The sequence below is a fragment of the Xenopus laevis genome, chromosome 1S, assembly GCF_017654675.1.
Source record: "Xenopus laevis strain J_2021 chromosome 1S, Xenopus_laevis_v10.1, whole genome shotgun sequence".
Lineage (NCBI taxonomy): Eukaryota > Metazoa > Chordata > Amphibia > Anura > Pipidae > Xenopus > Xenopus laevis.
Genome location: NC_054372.1, coordinates 104,226,476 through 104,245,610, shown reverse-complemented (window position 1 = coordinate 104,245,610; position 19,135 = coordinate 104,226,476). Strand labels below are relative to the sequence as shown.

General features: G+C 40.1%; 1 protein-coding gene across 2 annotated transcripts in view; it reads left to right on the top strand.

Annotated features, from left to right (window-relative positions):
- Nucleotides 1–10,902: 10,902 nt before the first annotated feature.
- shb.S (Src homology 2 domain containing adaptor protein B S homeolog) overlaps nucleotides 10,903–19,135 on the top strand; it is a 115,443-nt gene continuing 107,210 nt past the window's right edge. Inside the window, exon 1 of one of the 2 annotated variants that reach the window (XR_005964999.1) lies at nucleotides 10,903–12,137. Coding sequence is in view for 1 of the 2 variants with exons in the window: in XM_018239868.2 (XP_018095357.1) it covers nucleotides 11,472–12,137 (666 nt within the window). In the remaining variant the exon portion in view is untranslated. The remainder of the gene's footprint in view (nucleotides 12,138–19,135) is intronic. The other variant, XM_018239868.2, reaches the window with a different exon arrangement.

Here is a 19,135-nt window from a genome sequence, read left to right as displayed (position 1 = left end):
GCACTGCCCTGAGCCCTCAGCATAGGGGGCGGACAAACCGAAATGTAAAAAGGAGCAGGCACTCAATGTATGCAGACTTCCAGCAGGCACCAATTCAAATTGTAAAGATCTTTATTGTGTCCAAAATTTCTAACTTAATTGGCTTTTGGCAGAGAGGCCAGTACAGCTAACAGGTGCAACTAAGATACTTTGTAACAATTTTGAGATAAAAAAATAAGTAATTTTAACAGTTTAGATAAGGAGAAATATTTTCAAACTTTTATAACCTGCCAAACTTTGTAAAATGAACATGGTAATTATGGGGTGTGGCCACAAAAATGGGTGTGGTCAAAAAAAATTGCCGCGCTACATGACAAAAAATTTTTTGTCCCTCTTTTTACTTATTACCAAAATGTTGGGAGGTATGACCACGCATTCTGTATAGTATGATGTGTAGGTTATATGAGCAGCCACTCCTGAGTACTGTGTGTAAACAAAAGGGGGTCATTTAGGCAGGGGCAATTTTAGGGGATCATAATCTATTTATATAGAAGCAAGAAGCTATACAATGCTTTATATTTATTTATAACAAAAGACTCTAATGATGCCGTCCCCTTACCTGCCCAGTGCTTAACCCTTTCACATCAGAGTGGGTCAAGGGGGGCACAACACTAGAGCAGAGAGCACAACTGCGCCCATGTCACATGCATGTCCAGGGCCGCCAGCAGGGGGGGACAAGTGTTCCAGGCCTGAAGGGGGGCCCATAAGTGCTGCATTTTTCAAAGAGCCGGGTCCCCTTTAAGAGCGCCCAAGCCGTGCGGCCATTGCACATATTACCGAATGCGGAAGTGCCGAAAAGACGAAGCTGAAGTCCCGAAGCGGTGAAAAGACCCGAATTCACGAAAGGAGGTGAAGTTGAAGTCCTGAAGCCTTTTGTTTACACACAATACTCAGGAGTGGATGTTCATATAACCTACACATCATACTATACACAATGTGCGATGCACATGATCAGTCCCAAGTCGCTGGCTAAATCTATTATGTAGTAGTTGAACTATAGCTAAGCACATTATTAAGAGACTACTACAAGCTAATTGGTGCAAGATTACAGCTAGGAGGAGACATTGGAGTCTAACTATCATATACAAAACTTATAACTGACTCTAAGAGGCAGGCAAAGCAGCCAGACAAGCACAGTAACTTCTGGTACATTTAATAGAAGATGGCAGGTGGGTGTGGCCTGTCCCATTATTGCTCTCAGCTTAGACAGGAAGAGGAACAGGAGTGAGTCATAAAATAATGGCAAAACAGCAGGAATGCCCTTAACCAAAATGGCCACACAAACAGGTTACTACAATAAGAATAGCCATATCACTTAAAATGATCATATTTATGTTTTGCATACTTTTCTTTCTCTACAATCATTATAAGTGCAGCATTATATTTCTCAGCCATTTGTAAAAACTTCCATTTATGAACCTGTAGTGTTTAACAGCAGCTCTTTTAGGAAAGGTTTGTTCATGTTTATTACTATGCAGCACAGGGGACATTAGAGGGCGCCCTCTATAGCAGGTCAGATACTTTGCCTTAGCCATGTGGAGCAGAGCTGGCCACTTCTCATCTTGTTTGTATATGGCAATAAGCTTTGTTCTTATTGGTTCAGGAATGTGACTGACAGTGTTGCTTCACAGAATGGTTATTTTATCTGTTTTGTGAAACAAAACTGTCATTTTGTGGAAAGAATGAATCCTGTGCTATAAAATCTTGCTTTCTGTCACAGATATCTATTTTGTCATTCAAATCTAGCTTGACAAGCACTAGTTAGTTACACTATTATATATTATGTCCAACTTTGTTTTTACATAATTCATTCTATAAGTAACTTTGCACATAAGTGTGTCCGTTACATGGAGGTTATACATTTGTGAGACAGATTGCTTGTTAAACTGTACAGAATGGAGTTTGTGATATAATGACATCCTTTTGTGCACTAACCAGATTTTGTTTTCATTCTTTAATAGAAATAAGTCTTTTGTATATTATATTTATCTGTGTATGGTCATAAATACTTATATACCACGAGAGACATTCATTCTGTGTATTAGAGATAGTTTTGTATACAGAATGTATTTGGGACAAACGGCACCCCATAGCCCTCTGCCCTGCCTTTCTCCAACTCCCTTACTAACCTATTTAGGTTTCCAAAATGCCCTGAAGTTGAGCAGCTTCCTGGTTTATGCTGCTCTGTGGAAGGGACAATATTCTCATAGGCTAGGGCATTGCTTACATTTCTCCTCTCAGAACATTGTTTGGCCCACAAGCATGCCATCACTCACAAAGCTGTTGAACTTGAAACTGTGTCTGCAGACTGACACAGGTTAGTAATGGGTGAACTGGGGAAGGAGGGAGCACTTCTGGTAGAAAGAATAGCAGCACTAGGGTTTATGTAGGTATAGTGACACATTCCTGTTAATACCTAGAACATGTCACTATCATTTTGAGGAAATTAAGGCATTGTCCTTAATCTAGCAAAAATGATATCCCCTTTAAACAAAACAGGGATTGTTTGTGCATATATTGCAATATATTCAAGATGGTTAACTACGTCTAAGCAATCCCTGGTCTGTCCTACACTGACTTCAGCCTGATTCATCAGAGGGGAACTATAGCGAAAATGAAAATTCAGTATTAGCTTCATCATACTGAAATAAGAAACTTTCTAAATATAATTAATTAAACATTCTGTGCTGTTTCTCAAATAATTAAATTTATCTTCACTATTCCTCTCCTAGAATCTGTTTCTCTTTATTCTGTCTTTATGCAGGAGTTGGGTGTCAGATATTCATTGACCGTTAGATCTAATATACAGTATCTTATAGGGGGCTCCTTTTGCTTAGAAGATGTATCAGAGCTCACTCTATTTATATCACCAGATATCATGTCTCTCTACATGCAGAATTTGTGCAAAAGGCAGTTATTTTGTTAGATTTTTGTTTGTACTGGAATCAGTTATTTGTGTGAGCTCTAATTCATCTGCTAGGAAAGGAAGCCCCCCTATAAGATTTATTGGATCTAACTTTCAATGAATATCTGACATCCAACTGCTGCAAGAAGACAGAATAAAGAGAAACAGATGCTGAGAGAGGGATAGTGAAGATAAACTTTATTATTTCAGAAACAATGCAGAATTTTAATTGATTGTATATAGGGAGATTCTTGTTTCGGTATGAGGAAGCTTATATAAAATTTTCGTTTTCGTGATAGTTCTCCTTTTATGAATTCTGCTATTTCATTGTAAAATTTTCACAGGGACTAAATTGTACCTACAACTTGCTTTCCAAATTTGAAACTCCCAAATGTTTGCCCTTTTGTATTGGCCATAAGGCATTTTAAATATATGTATGTGAAACTGTAGAGCACCCACCGCAATAAAAAAAAGTTAGTGGCACCCTTAGATAGATATAGGGTTATTTTGAACTGTTGTTATATTGACCAGGGAGCACTATGGCACAAGGAAAGTAAACTGGCTGGTGACCTTAGCTATAAATGAGTTACTTTTAAATTAGTTTCTCCACCAAAAGATTTAAATAGATGGGGGTTCTCATCCCCATGGATTTGAAACATAAGACATAAATTAGTTTTGCATGTATTTTCTTTTTGCATTATGTATGTAACGAACATGCACAGTAGAGTAAAAGGCTGAACTTTAACCCAAAAGCCAGCCATTTCACTTTACTGCGCATGAAAAAAGAAGTGAAAGAAGAGGATCGCTCTGTGGTGCTTGCTGAGAAGTACCCGAGACCAGGGCAATTTTCTGCTAGGAATACCGTCCCAGGGTATCTGGTAAGTGATGACAATCAGGCCCGGATTTGTGGAAAGGCCACCTAGGCCCGGGCCTAGGGCAGCAGGATTTTAGGGGGGCGGCATGCTGCCCAACCACACCCACCTTGGTTCAAAAACACTGGGGATGCGCTGGAGATGACTTTTCTTCTCCTTTAATTGTAGGCATTTATATAATAGGGTTGAGTGTGCCCAGACTCTGTGGCCTACCCCCACACTCATGACATCACTGGAAATGCTCAGAGTGCACTAACCAGCACATCTTCTGGGCAACTATGCAGCTGTCTAGACTGATAAAGCAGTGTAAACTGACTACATTGTATCATTAACACAATTAATATTTATAGGGCATTTCTTACCTTTTAATAGAACACTGATTTTCTGTAAATAATATGTATAATTGTATGTATAATGTGTTCAATTATATTAAAGATAATAGTGATATGCTAGTGAAGCCATAAGTGCATTACTTATACATCCATTACTAATGTACACTATTATATAATATGTAAAAATAGAATAGGAATGTTCTGTGACTCTTAACAAAGCAAAAGGATTTTGTATTGTGTATATTACTTTGCATATGGCCACACTGCATAGCTCTAAAATTGCTCGAACAAGACATCTCATTTTAGACTAAGCTGTCAATCTTTAGCATTTATTGCACAACATGTCCCTAAGGCATTTCACTCCATACCTATGTGATTGATGAACAATGCTAGGACACGGCATAAATCTTAAATCTAAAGGGGGAATGGGGGGGGAGGAATTTGTCATTCCATGATAAAACTATAAAGCCCATGCATTTGAGCTATTACTTTAGGTGAGGGACATAAGGTTATGTACAACCAGCTCAACAATTTTAGTTACAAACAGCCCTATTAAATAAAAACCCATTCTGCTGTTGCAGTAAAGGCCTATATAAATGTGCTAGCAAAACTGCAGAACAAATTCAATTATATTTTTATTTCTGCAATTTGACTGCAATATTATTGTGTCAGTCTGCCATTTCTGGGACTGATTATAGTATTACATACTGAGGTTTTGGCTCTGCGTAATGCTAATAGAGGCAAGAGATACATGATTCATATACCAGGAATTTGCTTGACCCAAGCACCCCAGTAAAAAAAATGTATGCGTAATCAATAAGAGAATTGAAAAATACCTTCCTGTATGTAAATAGTGCTTTACTGGTAAAAAGAGAAGGTCAAGGATCTATTGTGACCTAAAATATTATACAAGGCAACAAGAAATACGATGTACCAAAGGATTCATTCCTGTCAAATATAATGCCTCTTTGACATATGTCATATTTAAATCAATATGTGTTATACTTTACTGAAAATATTTGTATTGTTTGTCCCCTAATCATTCTTTATTGTGTTTCAAGCAATTAATAAACGTAATTTGCTTGAAATGTTAAAACATGGACATTGTGATTGTATACAGTAATTCTGAGCCACCTAACCTCATTACACAATGTTCCAGTATAAGAAAAAATGATTGATCCTGTTTTACACAGATAACTTAGGTATCCTTTCCTGATATCTAGTGAAGTTTGGCATTGTTTGATTGTTTGGACATTTGACATTTCAAGGCTTAAAGCCTTCCGGAGTTGCTAACCGGGCAAGGTAGGACTGTAGGGTCTAGAGGCCTCTGCATATGCAAATTAGGGTCAGGAAAGGAAAAAGTGAAAAAAAATCTTCTTTTGTGACGAAAAGTCATGCGATTTCCCTACACGCCCCTAATTCACATATGCAAATTAGCATTCGGATTCAGTTCAACCGGGCAGAAGGATTCGGCCGAATCCGAATCCTGCTGAAAAAGGACAAATCCTTGTTGAATCCCGAAGCAAATCCTGGATTCGGGGCATCCCTAATTAAAACCTCAAATTTTACCACTGGCTTATAGCTCCACCAACCTTTATTGCAGCCACCTCCTGAAGATCAACTCTTCTCTTAACCCTACAATTTGTGGGTCCGCTCCCAGATGGACCCAAATAAGTGGATGGGGGGGGCCAAACATGGAGGCCTATTTATTAAGGGTCGGCTTTTAGTGATTTTAGAGGTTTCCAAATGTTAGCGACCATGTTTGCATCATTTTTGACAGATTAAAGACCTTACCGACTTCCTCGCAAAGTTTGCAACCAAATTGCTTTTGCAAACGTTAGCAGTGTATATAATAAAAATTCCAAAAACCTTTTTTGCGACAAAATATTTAACAAAAGTCTAGAGTAGGTGTTAAAGATTCGCAATTAAGATTCGCAATGCAATTAACGAAGAATATTACATTGCGACAGGCAATTTTTAATTTCTCTAAAATCCCAAATGCCATGCAAGTTATAACCTCTAAAAGTTGATTAAAGTCTGGTTTAAAAAAAGGTCCAGGAAGATCAGTGCAGCTCCCATTGACTTCTATAGGACGGAAAAGTTTTCATGGTTTCACATTTAATAGATCTTGAATTATTAGAGAAAAAAATTGATTTGTGAAAAAATAAAAAATCTAATTTTTTGTAAATCAGCCACTAAATATTGTATCTATCAAAACAAGGTTGAAATAAATTCTTACTATTGTTTAAGATGCTCTTAGAGCATGTTGGCCAAAAGACATTTATACCAATATTCTAAGTAGGTGTAACCTTCATATGAGCTAAGTGGGGCTAGACAAATTGGACTGCAAAGGAAGTTCTTAACCCATGAAGTCATTTGTCATTTCCTTTCTTAATTCTCTCCTCTCTTTGTGCTTCTTTACTTTTAACAGATTCTATTAATTGCAACTTGAGCCCTCTGATATGCACGCTAGCACATATGTTGAGTAAAAGTATGGAAGGTCTCTTGGCTGGCCAAGCTGGAATTGTTTACACTGGAGAAAAGCTGCTTAAAGGAGAAGCTACCAAAGCAATTTATTGCCAATAGATTAGCCACAATAGTGCAAGCTATAAGGCTATATTTATTCTGCAAAATGCTTTACCATTCCCAAGTAAACAGATCTAGAAGCTCTGTTTGTTTAGGATAGCAGCTTCTATATTAGTTTGCTGTTACATCACTTCCTGAGTCTCTCCCTGCTCACTCATAGCCCTGGGCTCAGATTACAGCAGGGAGGGGAGGAGGGAGGGGAAAAGGGAGGAAGAGAGGAGCAAACTGAGCATGCTCAAGCCATGCCCTGGAGGTTTCAGCTGAAAACAGGAAGTCTGATACAGAAGTCCATGTCCACAATAGAAGGAAAGAAATGTGGTGTTTCTTTTGAATGAGGACTAAGAGCAGCATTACTTTGAGGGTTTACTGGTGCCTTTCCTTCTCCTTAAAAGGGAAATATTGAAAATATGTATAAATATTACAGGGGACCATGCAGATGCACAGGCAATTATCCAGATTAGGATAAAGGATGTGAAAGGGTATTTTTTTGCAGTGAAAGCTGTGAATTGGTGAAATTCTCTCCATGGTGAATATATTAGATATTTCAAGAAAGGGTTGGATGCCTTTTTAAAAGGTCGAAAAATACAGGGTTACTGAAATTAATGGGGGCCTGTCACCCTAAGAAATAATTCTAAATCCTACTTTATGATACTAGTGAAGCAAAATGGACTTCACTTACACTATATAAATTATTTAAATCTCTTTTCTTTTAGACTTGGAATTCACAAGTTAAGGCAAGCTTTGCATCATGCCAAGGTCTTGTTTACGTGCCAGAATGGGGGACCTGATGCCCATGGTCATGCACTGGCTACATAACTAGATTGTGAGGAGATTGGACAAATATGAGAATGATTGATCCCATTGCCCTCTTGGAGTCAGGAAGGAATGCCTCCCCCCCCCCCCGAGGCGTATTGGAGATATTTCAGATGAGGCTTTTCCTCTGGATCAGCTAGCACTTAGGCAGGCACACTTAGACAAAAATGTTGAATTTGATGGGCATGAGTCTTTCTTCAGCTTCATCTTCTATGTATGAGGAAGAACTATGACAAACCTTGCAGTCATGAAACAGTCTAAGGTCAAAACAGTCAAAATGCAGGAGCTTCAACATAACCTATAGATAAAATTATACCAAGGCAGCAGACAAGGAATCAAATTTTTGCAAGCAGGAAAGAAAGCACAAAGGAGAGCATCCGCTTATAAAGAGGTGGTCTATGAAATGGGCAGCATCTGCTCTAGAGAATGGTATCTGGTGAATGTTGTTGGAGCTGGATCAAATAAAGTACTGGGGATATGTAGAATTTGGTTCCATGTGCTAAACAGTGGGATAAGCCTACATGCAGTATGTGTGTCTGGTACATAAAACGTGGAAGTCTAGTTTTCGGCTCTTACACGTGGCCGTTTTTATGCATTGACAAACACGTGTGGAAAAAAATACACATATATATATATATATATATATATATATATATATATATATATATATATATATATATTGCTACTGAGTTTTTGTTTGTTCCAGATGCAACCCTCTATTCTAAATGCAGCATACTTCATCTAAAGAAAGTTTGTTACACTGTCTACTTATGACCATAGGCCATCAATGAATATGGACATATCAGCATTTGTCAACTGGATAGACACTACGGGACACATTTACTTAGGGTCGAATATCGAGGGTTAATTAACCCTCGATATTCGACTGCCGAAGTTAAATCCTTCAACTTCGAATATCGAAGTCGAAGGATTTACCGCAATTCGGGATTTTAATCCATCGATCGAACATTTTTCCTTCGACCAAAAATTTGTTAGAAATCCTATGGGGTCCTTCCCCATAGGCTAACATTGAGGTTCGGTAGGTTTTACTTGGCGAAGTAGGGGGTCAAAGTTTTTTTTAAAGAGACAGTACTTCGACTAACGAATGGTCGAATAGTCGAACGATTTTTAGTTTGAATCGTTCAATTCGAAGTAGTAGTCGAAGGTCAAAGTAGCCAATTCGATGGTCGAAGTAGCCCAAAAAATCATTCGAAATTCAAAGTTTTTTTTTATTCTATTCCTTCACTCGAGCTAAGTAAATGTGCCCCCACCACTTTTGGTTAATTATACAGTGTGACATATTACATGGCACTGTGCTCATAATTTTCATAATTCATCAGACTCTGGTCAGTATAGTAAACAAATAGAAGTCAGTAGCATATACATAATATTAGCTTACATTTTATTAGGTACCCAGAAACCCACCTGTAAGATTTTGTGCCTATTGTCTGTGTGGGTAGAAACCAAGGAATACAAGTTATGTAATAAAAGATGGAAAGTTTACTATAGGTTTATTCACCAATAGCAACCAGTCAACAGGTAGCATTTACTGGTCACTGTTAAAAAGTAAACATCTTATTGGTTACCATTAGTTACTGCTCCTGGGCAAACGTAGTGCTTTTTATTACAAATGAAGTAAGAATGAACAACCCTAATACATATAGGGCAAATTTACTAAAGGGCAAAGTGAAAATTCGCCAGCGTGACGTCATTTTGCCACTTCGCCGATTTACTAACGAGTGCTTGTGTAAATTCGCTAGCGAAGTGGATCTACTCTAGTACAACTTCACACCCTTACGCCAGGCGAAGTTGTGCTCTGTGGAAGGGACCTAACTCCACTAATTCACTAAGTTGCGGATTTTCGTGAACGTTACCTCTTGCACCAGACTTTACTTGGCCACGTCAGACCAGGCGAAGTGCAATAGAGTAGATAGGACTTTGAGGAGTTTACATTTTTTCTAAGTCCCAAAAAACGCTGGCGCCTTTTACTTTTTTAAGGGTGACAGGCTGCAAAAGATCATACATTTTTTGGGGGGCACCCTCCTTCCCCCCTACATTTCCTAACATATGGTACCTAAACTATACAGTGGGCACATGTATAGGGCAAAATAACAACTCTATTTTATTTTATGAAGCTTTCCCAGGCTTGTGTAGTGTAATGTATTTGCTGCTACATATCCGTCCATTGTATTTTAACTTGGCGTCGTATGCAAATTAGGCATCGCTAGCGTAACTTCGAACCGCTGATCGTTGCTAGTGCAGCTTCACAAACGATCAGTAACTTGTGCGCAACTTTGGATCTTCGTGAATTTACGCAGCCCTGGCGAATCTACGCCTGGCGAAGTGCGGTGAAGCCAATGCTGGTGCAACTTCGCCCCATAGAGCCTGGAGTGACTTTTTCTGAAGGTAACAATAACAACTATATACTGAAGATATTGTAAATATCAATGTCTTATGTTGAACGATATAGTGACCTCAAGTGTATTTGCAGCCACACGGGAAAAAGGCATCATTTTTGCTTGTTGGTGTCATTCATTTATAGTACTTGCACTCAAAGGCACTTCATGCAGTTCAGCATAGTTGCGCTGAGCAGTTGTTTGTTACAAAAATTGTGTGCAACAAGTGTGCCCATTGATGCAGATGAACCCAGGAGCAACTGCCACCTCCTCAGGGATCTCACAGCTGCCTGTGGCAATTGAGACAACGAACTGACAGCTAAACAATTGGGCATAGACGTAACTCTGAAGTAACACTGAAGATTTTCAATGCAACAATGTCTGACTTGTGTCAAAGTGCAACAACCAACATCATCACTTTTGTGGTTTAAAAAACACGGTGACTTGTAAAAATTGCACTTTGCACTTGTACCCTGACGTTTCTTATGTAACTGAGGCATTAGAGACAATTGCGTGTGTTCTCCTGTAGGGGCAGCATGTGATCACTCACTACCGAAAGCGTCATGCCACTAAAGTACAGTGTTCTACTAAAGTTTCTTTACAGTGTGACTGTGTTTAGGACGGCTTTGCCTACAAACTGAAGGAGCTGCATCTCAAACAAGTACAGCTTCGCCGACACATATTTCTGCACATGACGTAACAGCCTCTATATAAACATAAACACGTTTTAATCGATACAAAGAGCAAACAAATCACTCCGCTGGAAAAACCCGTGAATAGCTGCAGTTTATCATACGCTAAAGCGATAGGAATTGCATTTACAGGAAAATTAAAGGGGCGTGGCTATTCCCTGCATTGCCAGTGCGTTCCCCTATCCAAATACTCCAGGATAGAGATTAACGCCCCGCCCACTCGAGTAGTGGGAGTGGCTTAGTGTGAATGTAGGCTGTTTTCTCTTTGCTCCACCCCCTGACTCCCAGCCAGAGGTGAACGCTGATTTAGCAGCTAGAGGAGCTGTCACCGCTTTGCTCTCCTATTCCATGTGGGTTTCACATTGCATTGCGCTGACCTGGAATGGGCTCGTGCCCTCAGTAGCGTGTGAGTGCAGCTGTCCGTGCGTGCCTGGCAAGTTCCTATTGTGACTTATTGAGCGAGCGGAGCGTAGAACCAGAACGTTGAACAAGTGAAAGGGACCGGGTGGTGAGTGAGTGGGATCGTCTCTACTGGCTGCAACAGCTGCTTCCAACCTACTTCTCTGTGGATTTTCTATTTGCAACTTGTGCCGAGTGAAAGTCAGTAAAGGGGACAGGGGTTCGGGGCAGCCCCTGGGAATGGGGAAAGGCAAGTGACCCGGACTGTGTCCCCTCAGGCGCTTGTATTGGCACCCCCTGTACAGCGTGTGAGTGGGAAAGCCCACTGGCATTGCCTTGTGACTGTGTTCCTATGGGCAAGCTGTTAGCTGTGTGATGTGAGCAGTAGCCTGAGAGATCTATCCCATACACACACACTGGACTCAGAGCGGCCGATCATGGCTAAATGGCTGAATAAGTACTTCAGCCTGGGCAACAATAACAACAACAAGAGCAAGAGCCCCCCGCAACCCCCCAGACCGGATTACAAGAGGAATGGGGGCACCGAGCGCTCCCACCACCTGCAGTACCCAGGGGGGCAGCCGCACTTCTACAAACACCACACGTCCCCGCTGCCCGGTCACTGCAGGGAGGAGAGTGATCTGATCCGAGCTTATCGGGCCCAGAAGGACAGGGATTTCGAGGATCCGTATAACGGACCGGGCTCTTCCCTCCGCAAGCTGCGGGCCATGTGCAGGGAGGAACAGCAGGCTGAGGGCAGGAGGGGCTGCAGCAACAGTTTCTTGCAAGAGTCTTACCACGGCGGAGGCTCCAGCACCAACACCACCTCCTCGTCCTCCTCCTCGTCTTCCTCTCCGCACCTGTATCGCACCAACAGCGAGAGGAGACCGGCCGCCGCCAGGCAACAGCTGTCAGGGGGGTCGGAGCACAAGTACACGATGTCCCCCAAACACCGGCTTATCAAGATAGACAGCTGCGGCTGGGCGGAGAACGGCACTGCGGGAGGAGGTGCGGGTAAAGTTGGCATCACCTGGAGCCCCGTGGTCACGACTGTAATCAACAAAACCGAGGAGCAGGGAAACCCCGCAGCCAAGAAAGAGAAGGTAAGGCTGTCACTGGGAGGGAAGCCATCACAACAATTGTATATATCATTAAATACATGGCACCTCATTCCAACATCCTTCCTTAAGAGCAGCCCTGGTGCTCACTTACTGCTTTAACCTCATGACATGGAACAAGAACTTGACAGAAACCATGCATGACTTCTTCCTGCTGGGCAACATTGCCATTATACTGTTCACAGTGTTGTAAATGTTTTTCACTGCTAAGGGCACACACGGTTAGGGCATACTCCTAATGGTGAGCACAGAGTTGCCACAGATAGCTATTTGTGTAAGATGCACCCTGGCAAATCATGTTCTGTTTTGTCCCAGTTACACAGGTATGGGATCCATCATCCGGAAACCCGTTTTCCAGAAGGCCATCTCCCGTAGACTTCACTCTAGGCAAATAATTACATTTTTTAAAAATGATTTCCCTTTTCTCTGTAATAATGAAACAGCGCTTGTACTGGATCCAAACTAAGATATCATTCATCTCTATTAGAGGGAAAACAATCCCATTGGATTCATTTCATGTTGAAATGATTTTTTAGTAGACATAGGGGTATATTTATCAAACTGTGAAGTTAGAGATCGCCACAGTCCCCTAGAGTGAAATTCCACCACTCTCCATTCATTACTATGAGATTTCGAAAGGCGTATTTATCAAAGGACGAACTTTCACCCATTGATAAATACTCTTTTTCACTCTAGAGGACTGTGGCGATCTCTGACTTCATAGTTTGATAAATATACCGCTAAGTATGGAGATCCAAATTACTGAAAGATCCCTTATCCAGAAAACACCAGGTGCTAAGCATTCTGTATAACAGGTTCCATACCTCTGTAAGCAGTATCCACCTTGGATCATAACTCCTACCTGTACATGCCCCTCTGAATCTGAATATAATTTTTGTACTGTTTAGTATAGTGATGCCCATCAGGCCCTAACCATGCACTGCTGTTGCCTATTCTAATTGTGCAAGGAATATTTGTTATATTTCATTTAGGTGAAAGTCATTGTATTGCCCTGCCACCAAAATTAAATCTGATGCATGTCCTTATTGGGTAGAGATTTGCCCATCACTGAGCAAATAGAAAGGAATAAACCAGTGTCTCGCCAATACTTTTTGAGCCACTGCTTTACAAGTTTAAAATGCAAGTTTAATGAAATGTCCACCCCTTTAAAAGGCATTTTTTCTCGCTAATAATATTTGAAATTAGGTCTATAGTGTTCATTCATGTCTCAATCTCCTGCAGTTTTTTGGTGATTTTTCTTAACTTGTAGTTTTCAATTGAGTAATGACTAAATATAGTTGTGAAAATTATTTAACCATGAGGACATTTATGCAAGGGAGTTTTCTGCTTGTGTTTGTTATGGGATGAATTTTGGTCGTGTTCACCCCCTGCCTGCTCACCATTGAACTCAACAGCTATATATGCAGTAGTTAGTCGATTATGGAGAGCTGCAGTGAGCATCATAGTGTTTACTGACCAGCTGACAGGCAATGAATGCATCAGGAATGCACCTCCTGTCAAACACATGAGCATCTGTAGATGATCGTAGAAGTATAAATGGATTACACAGTTGTTACTTTCTGCAAATCCTTACAAAAATGTGATTTTGTTGAATTACTTAAGAATACGGTACGCGTTCACATGTTAAGTAGCCACAGAGGAATTAGCTTCCACACCCATAGCTTACTATAAACCCCCTGGTCCTGTTTATTTTGTTTAAGAACCCCTCCCTGTTCTGACAGACTTTAGGGTGGATGACTGTCAAACCAGCCATTCTTTTTATGCCATTCACAGAGAGCATTGAACATGGTTAGTAAACTAGAACACGGGGGGGGGGGGGGGGGTGGTAACATTTTGAAATTCAAAGCTATTTGAATATACATAAAGGATTCCCTTAAAGTGCAGTTTACTCTGGCTATATGGGACTGAGTTTTCCTTACCCACTGTAGTGTCTACATTTGGTTACTCCTCAAAATGCTTGACTTACAACACTCCAAGGTGGACATATAGTATAAAATTCTGCCTTTGTCCCCCCCTGCCTTAGCTAAAATGCTGTATAGCTTTGCCCCCCAGTTGCATAATTCCCATTCAGGGAATTGGAAAATGATGTTGGGAAGGCAGGAGTAAAGATGAAGCCAAAGGGGGTGAGGCACTTCAGTAACTGGAATTGATTCAACTTTTAGTGTATGACAAATTTGGAGCACCTGGTATCTATGCAGATTAAACAGTTAGAATGAATTATGTATTCACTTTGAGAGGCATATTTCTTGTACACACAATTGGCTTCGGAAGTGTTGGTCTCATTGGCTGCTCCTGTCATCACGTTAAGAACTCTGTTTCTTGTGCTCGGTCGAATACAAGAACACTGAACTGCTGAGTGAAAACAGTCGGTAAAAACACAATGGATGAAATACTCATAAGAACAGCAGAAATACCTGAATATTTTCACTTAATCCCTACTTGACCTTTCTGCATCTTAATTCGTTGACCCTAGAAAGCCATCTTTGCAATTAGTACAACAAATGTATATTTCATCCTTCATCCAAGTGGCTAGCTTTGATTATTATTGAGCTTATTATTTAGCTTTATTTCAAATTAATAAGGAAGTGATTCTGCTAGACTAGGGTATGTATCCCAGAGCTTTTTCACGGTGCAATAACAGCAATTAGCTTAGCAGATGACAAACACAAAGTGATAATACTAATAGCTTGGGCACTTTTTATTATTCTGTCTGCAGGTTTTCAGGCTGTGGCCAGTGTTCTTTATAATTACATTTTTGTTGTGTGTGCAACAAATATATGTTGTATGCACTTTCTAAGCCTTGTGCAAAATGATCCTTTGTATACACTTTTAAAAAGTGATGTGGTCTGACAGATAAGTGGACGATTCAGAATAACCTATGAGTTTTTCCACAAAATAAATTGTGCACACCATTGTGTTGGCCTTGTACGTCTGCGTGCACACGGCTTTGAGGGAACATTGACTTTGATGAAGGTATTCTCTTACCTGCCTTGGGGTTTTTGATGTGTGATATATAACTTAATTCACACTTTAGATTTTTGCATTATTTTTCCAATTCTCAAGGTTGCCTTCAGTACTGCAATTCTGCTTGTGACATATTAAAATGAAAAATCAGATGTGCATTTAAGTATTTTTAGATAATGTAAAATGTCACTTACTATGATCACTGATGTATTTTGAAAATTATCAACATTTATCATACCCTTTTCTGTTGAGAAAAAAAAAAGTGCTTCCATGTTGAAAGATGTTTCTTTTAAAGGCATTGTTTAGTGCAATGAAGCAATCTTTTTAGAAAAAACGGCCACTGAAGTCTCTAATTCACTGCAGAAAAGGTAATTTTTATTGAGGACAGTCCCTCACATTCAACAATTAACTTGAGTGGAAGATAGTTGGCATAGGCTTAGCTTTTAAGTAGGTTGTGGATACTCAGAAAGAGAACATTTTTTTAATAACCTAAATCCTATGGTTAATGTAGAAGCTACTACAGTATTAAGAATGCCCAACCAGCATCCTTACAGGTGTTGATAAATTACTGTACAGTGTTCTCCTCAGACAAAAAATATCCTTGGAGAATGATGAAAAATTAGCCAGAAGGGAAAAGAATATATTGCCCTTCAAAGCCTGCCCAGCTGTATTAGACATTAGACAATAAAAGCTGTTCTGCTGCAACTATAGCATATGGCAAATTTATAGAGACAGTTCTATTGGCTGCTGTAAAAATTGTTCATTAAGTAAGTTTGGGGCATGAAAGGAGGGTGCAGAGCCAAGTAGCTTACAAAAATGCTGGATAAAAGAGGCTGAGCTGAACACCGATCAAGCAACTTGGTTATCCATTATCTTGGGGTTTATAGATGTTTTTTCTTATTATCAGGTTGCCAACCTGAACATTTGAATTGCTCTTTGAATGCATTTCCCCGAATTATTGATTATGGACTTTAGGTGCGGTTTTGAGTTCCAGCTATAGGTGTAGAACTCCCTGCCTTATGTATAATAGATGCACAGTGGATTAAAAACTCACAGTCATTCAAATCATAATTTCTTCATAAAGCAGCACCATGTTATGTGGCACTTTACATTATTACTATATAATCCAGGAGATTAACAATAGATTAACATAGGAGGGGTATGGGTTGAAACAGGAGCATTAATAGGCCCAACAACACTTGGTGCAATTAGAGACACACTGTGGGTGACACTTTATATAAGGACAAATTACCCAACACTCTTTTCCCCCAATTTCCTTCAGTGGCAGTCACCCTAAAGCACTTTCCACATGTTCAGATTTCACCCAGACAGCACGGTTTTTGCTGCCTGGGTAAAAAGAGCCCGTCCGGATTTCCAAATTAGGAAATTCGGACAGGACATTGAAGTGACTGACCTCACCGATTCTGTCCCTGATGTCATCCACCCGCCTGACCAACCACCCACGTCACCATCCCCCCCCTGCCCGTTTTCAAAGAAAAGGTGGCAACCCTACCTATGAGTAATGCGAAAAGCCTTATTACCCTTAACACAGGAATTTGACCAAGTGTTTGACCTTGTTCAGTGTCTGTCAGTTGGGAGTGACAGGAGCTAGTGTGATTCTTTTGGGCATGTCCACATAGTTCATATTTTTTGCACACATATTTGAATATTATTCACAATACACTGTTTAGAAATAAAGCAAACTGACATAAGAGCAATCAGTTAAATGCTGAGCTCTTGACAGCCCTGTGTCTATTTTACTTGTAGAAATCTTCTTATTGTTGTCTGAAGCATAATAGTCATTGAGGAGGACTAGCTGCATCATGGTCTGATTCATTGCTTTCTCCGAAAGATGTGCTGAGGTTATTATGGCCACTATTGCATATAATTACATTCATATATCCTGATGAAGGTCACTAAGTAACTGATATGCCGAAAATTTTGTGAATTTTGCAATATTTGCCTATTTTATGAAGTGATCTGTTTTTTAAGTGTGAAAATGGGCTCTTCTGCTTGCTTAAAATAGGACTGTGAGGGTTTGGTTTAATGAATGTGTGCTTCCTCTGTTTCCTGAAATTCAGAATTCTTGTTCGGTGTGTGTGTTGGCAAAAAATGTTGCAGGAAAGTATGGGAGGAATTCTTTGTACTGTTGCTCACATTGCCTACTAGTACCAAACCTGTAGAATTAAAGCAGATATTTATGTCCTGCTGTTGCTATACAAGTTCTACAGCACTGCCAGTTTAAATATGACAGCTGGTTTAGAAGCAACATTATCTACCTCATGGCTATTACAGGCACTTTTCTCTCAAGCCACCTCACCCCTATTAACCTTTGAAATGAAGAAAAGGTCTGACAGAATCAAATTATAACATAAAGTATGGCTTTCCAGCTTGGCAGGTATGCCTTGGCTAAGTCCTTAAAAAATACTGATTACCAACAAGGATTCTGCTATGTTGATGGGTGCAGCAGAGCCTTTTTTTGAGCCAAAAAGACAAATTTCCTGCTCTGCAAAGCTGTTCGCCATCTCTTTTTTTATTGGGCTGGTTCCTTTGTAAAGTGTCAGATGAGAGGCATTGTAAGCTGAAAAGTATGCAGGCCAGATGGACAATGGTTAAGTATGAGTCTGGAATGTGGACACTGAAGCAGATTTTCAAACCTGTTGAAGCAGAACATCGCTTTATATTGCACTATAACTCCTTATGCCATAAACTGAAAACAGGGAGCATTTATATTTGCTGAAAGCAGAGTTAAAGTAAATGTTTTTTTCTGGCATAGACATTGCTTGCCCCGTTTTGATTTTAATTCTGGGAATCTCTGCAAATCACCACTCATTATACCAGACGACAGTCATAAAGCTTAAAGCACACTCATTCAATCTTTTGTCCATGATATCCATGAGCCTTAAGGTGGCCATACACGGGCCGATAAAAGCTGCCGACAGACCGTGTCGGCAGCTTATTGGCCCGTGTATGGGGCCCCCCCCGACGGACTTCACCGATCGAGATCTGGCCGAAAGTCGGGCAGATCTCGATCGGATGGGACAAAAAATCCCGTCGGATCGTGGCCGCATCTATTCGTTGATGCGGTCCCGTGATCCGACCACCCATTGCAATTCGTTAGGATCCGATCGTTGGGCCCTAGGGCCCACGATCGGATCAGCCCGATATTGCCCACCTCAAGGTGGACATATCGGGGAGAGATCCGCTCGTTTGACGACATCGCTAAACGAGCGGATCTCTCAGTGTATGGCCACTTTTACTTGTTTTTCATATAGGCCTATCCAAATTGATTATACTAGAGGATAATTTGCAAAGGACCTCAGTTTTAAACACAGTTTTTATATGAGAAAATATATGACATATGAAAACTATGACCAGCAAATAAACTTATTTTAATAATTTGTTGAAAAGTATTCATCATGCCTTAATTTGCTGGACCTATAAATTTAAATAATGAATAATCCGTATGATGTACCATCTGTTAAATTATAGTTTTCCTAGAACTTGCATTGCACACATTATTTCATTGCATATAAATTATTTTATTTGGAGTCCCCTTTATTTGATTTTTTCTTCTATTAACAAACTCTCCACCAGTTCACTTTGACACTTTCACTTTTAACATCATTGCTTACACTCTGATCTTAATTCCTTCTCCATTTTCAATAATATATATTTTGCTAACCCTTGGCCATACTGCTGTGCTCCCAGATCTTGCAAATGGCCCTTTGTTGTCTTAATCTGATCATTATTTAGAAATTGCTTCTTATATTTCCTCTTGTCCTGCTAATACACTGCATCTACTAATAGTCTTCCATTCCCTCTTGACCTGTGCAACCTTTTAAGTAATGTCATACCAAGATACACTGGTTGCTTAATGTGATTTCCAAGCACCAACAATGTTGTGTCTTCTTACTCATGAGTTGCAGTAGGTTTGCAGTAGAATGTTTGAGATGCTGCTACCAAAAATAACTTGGTATCTTGCTAATCCATTTTTT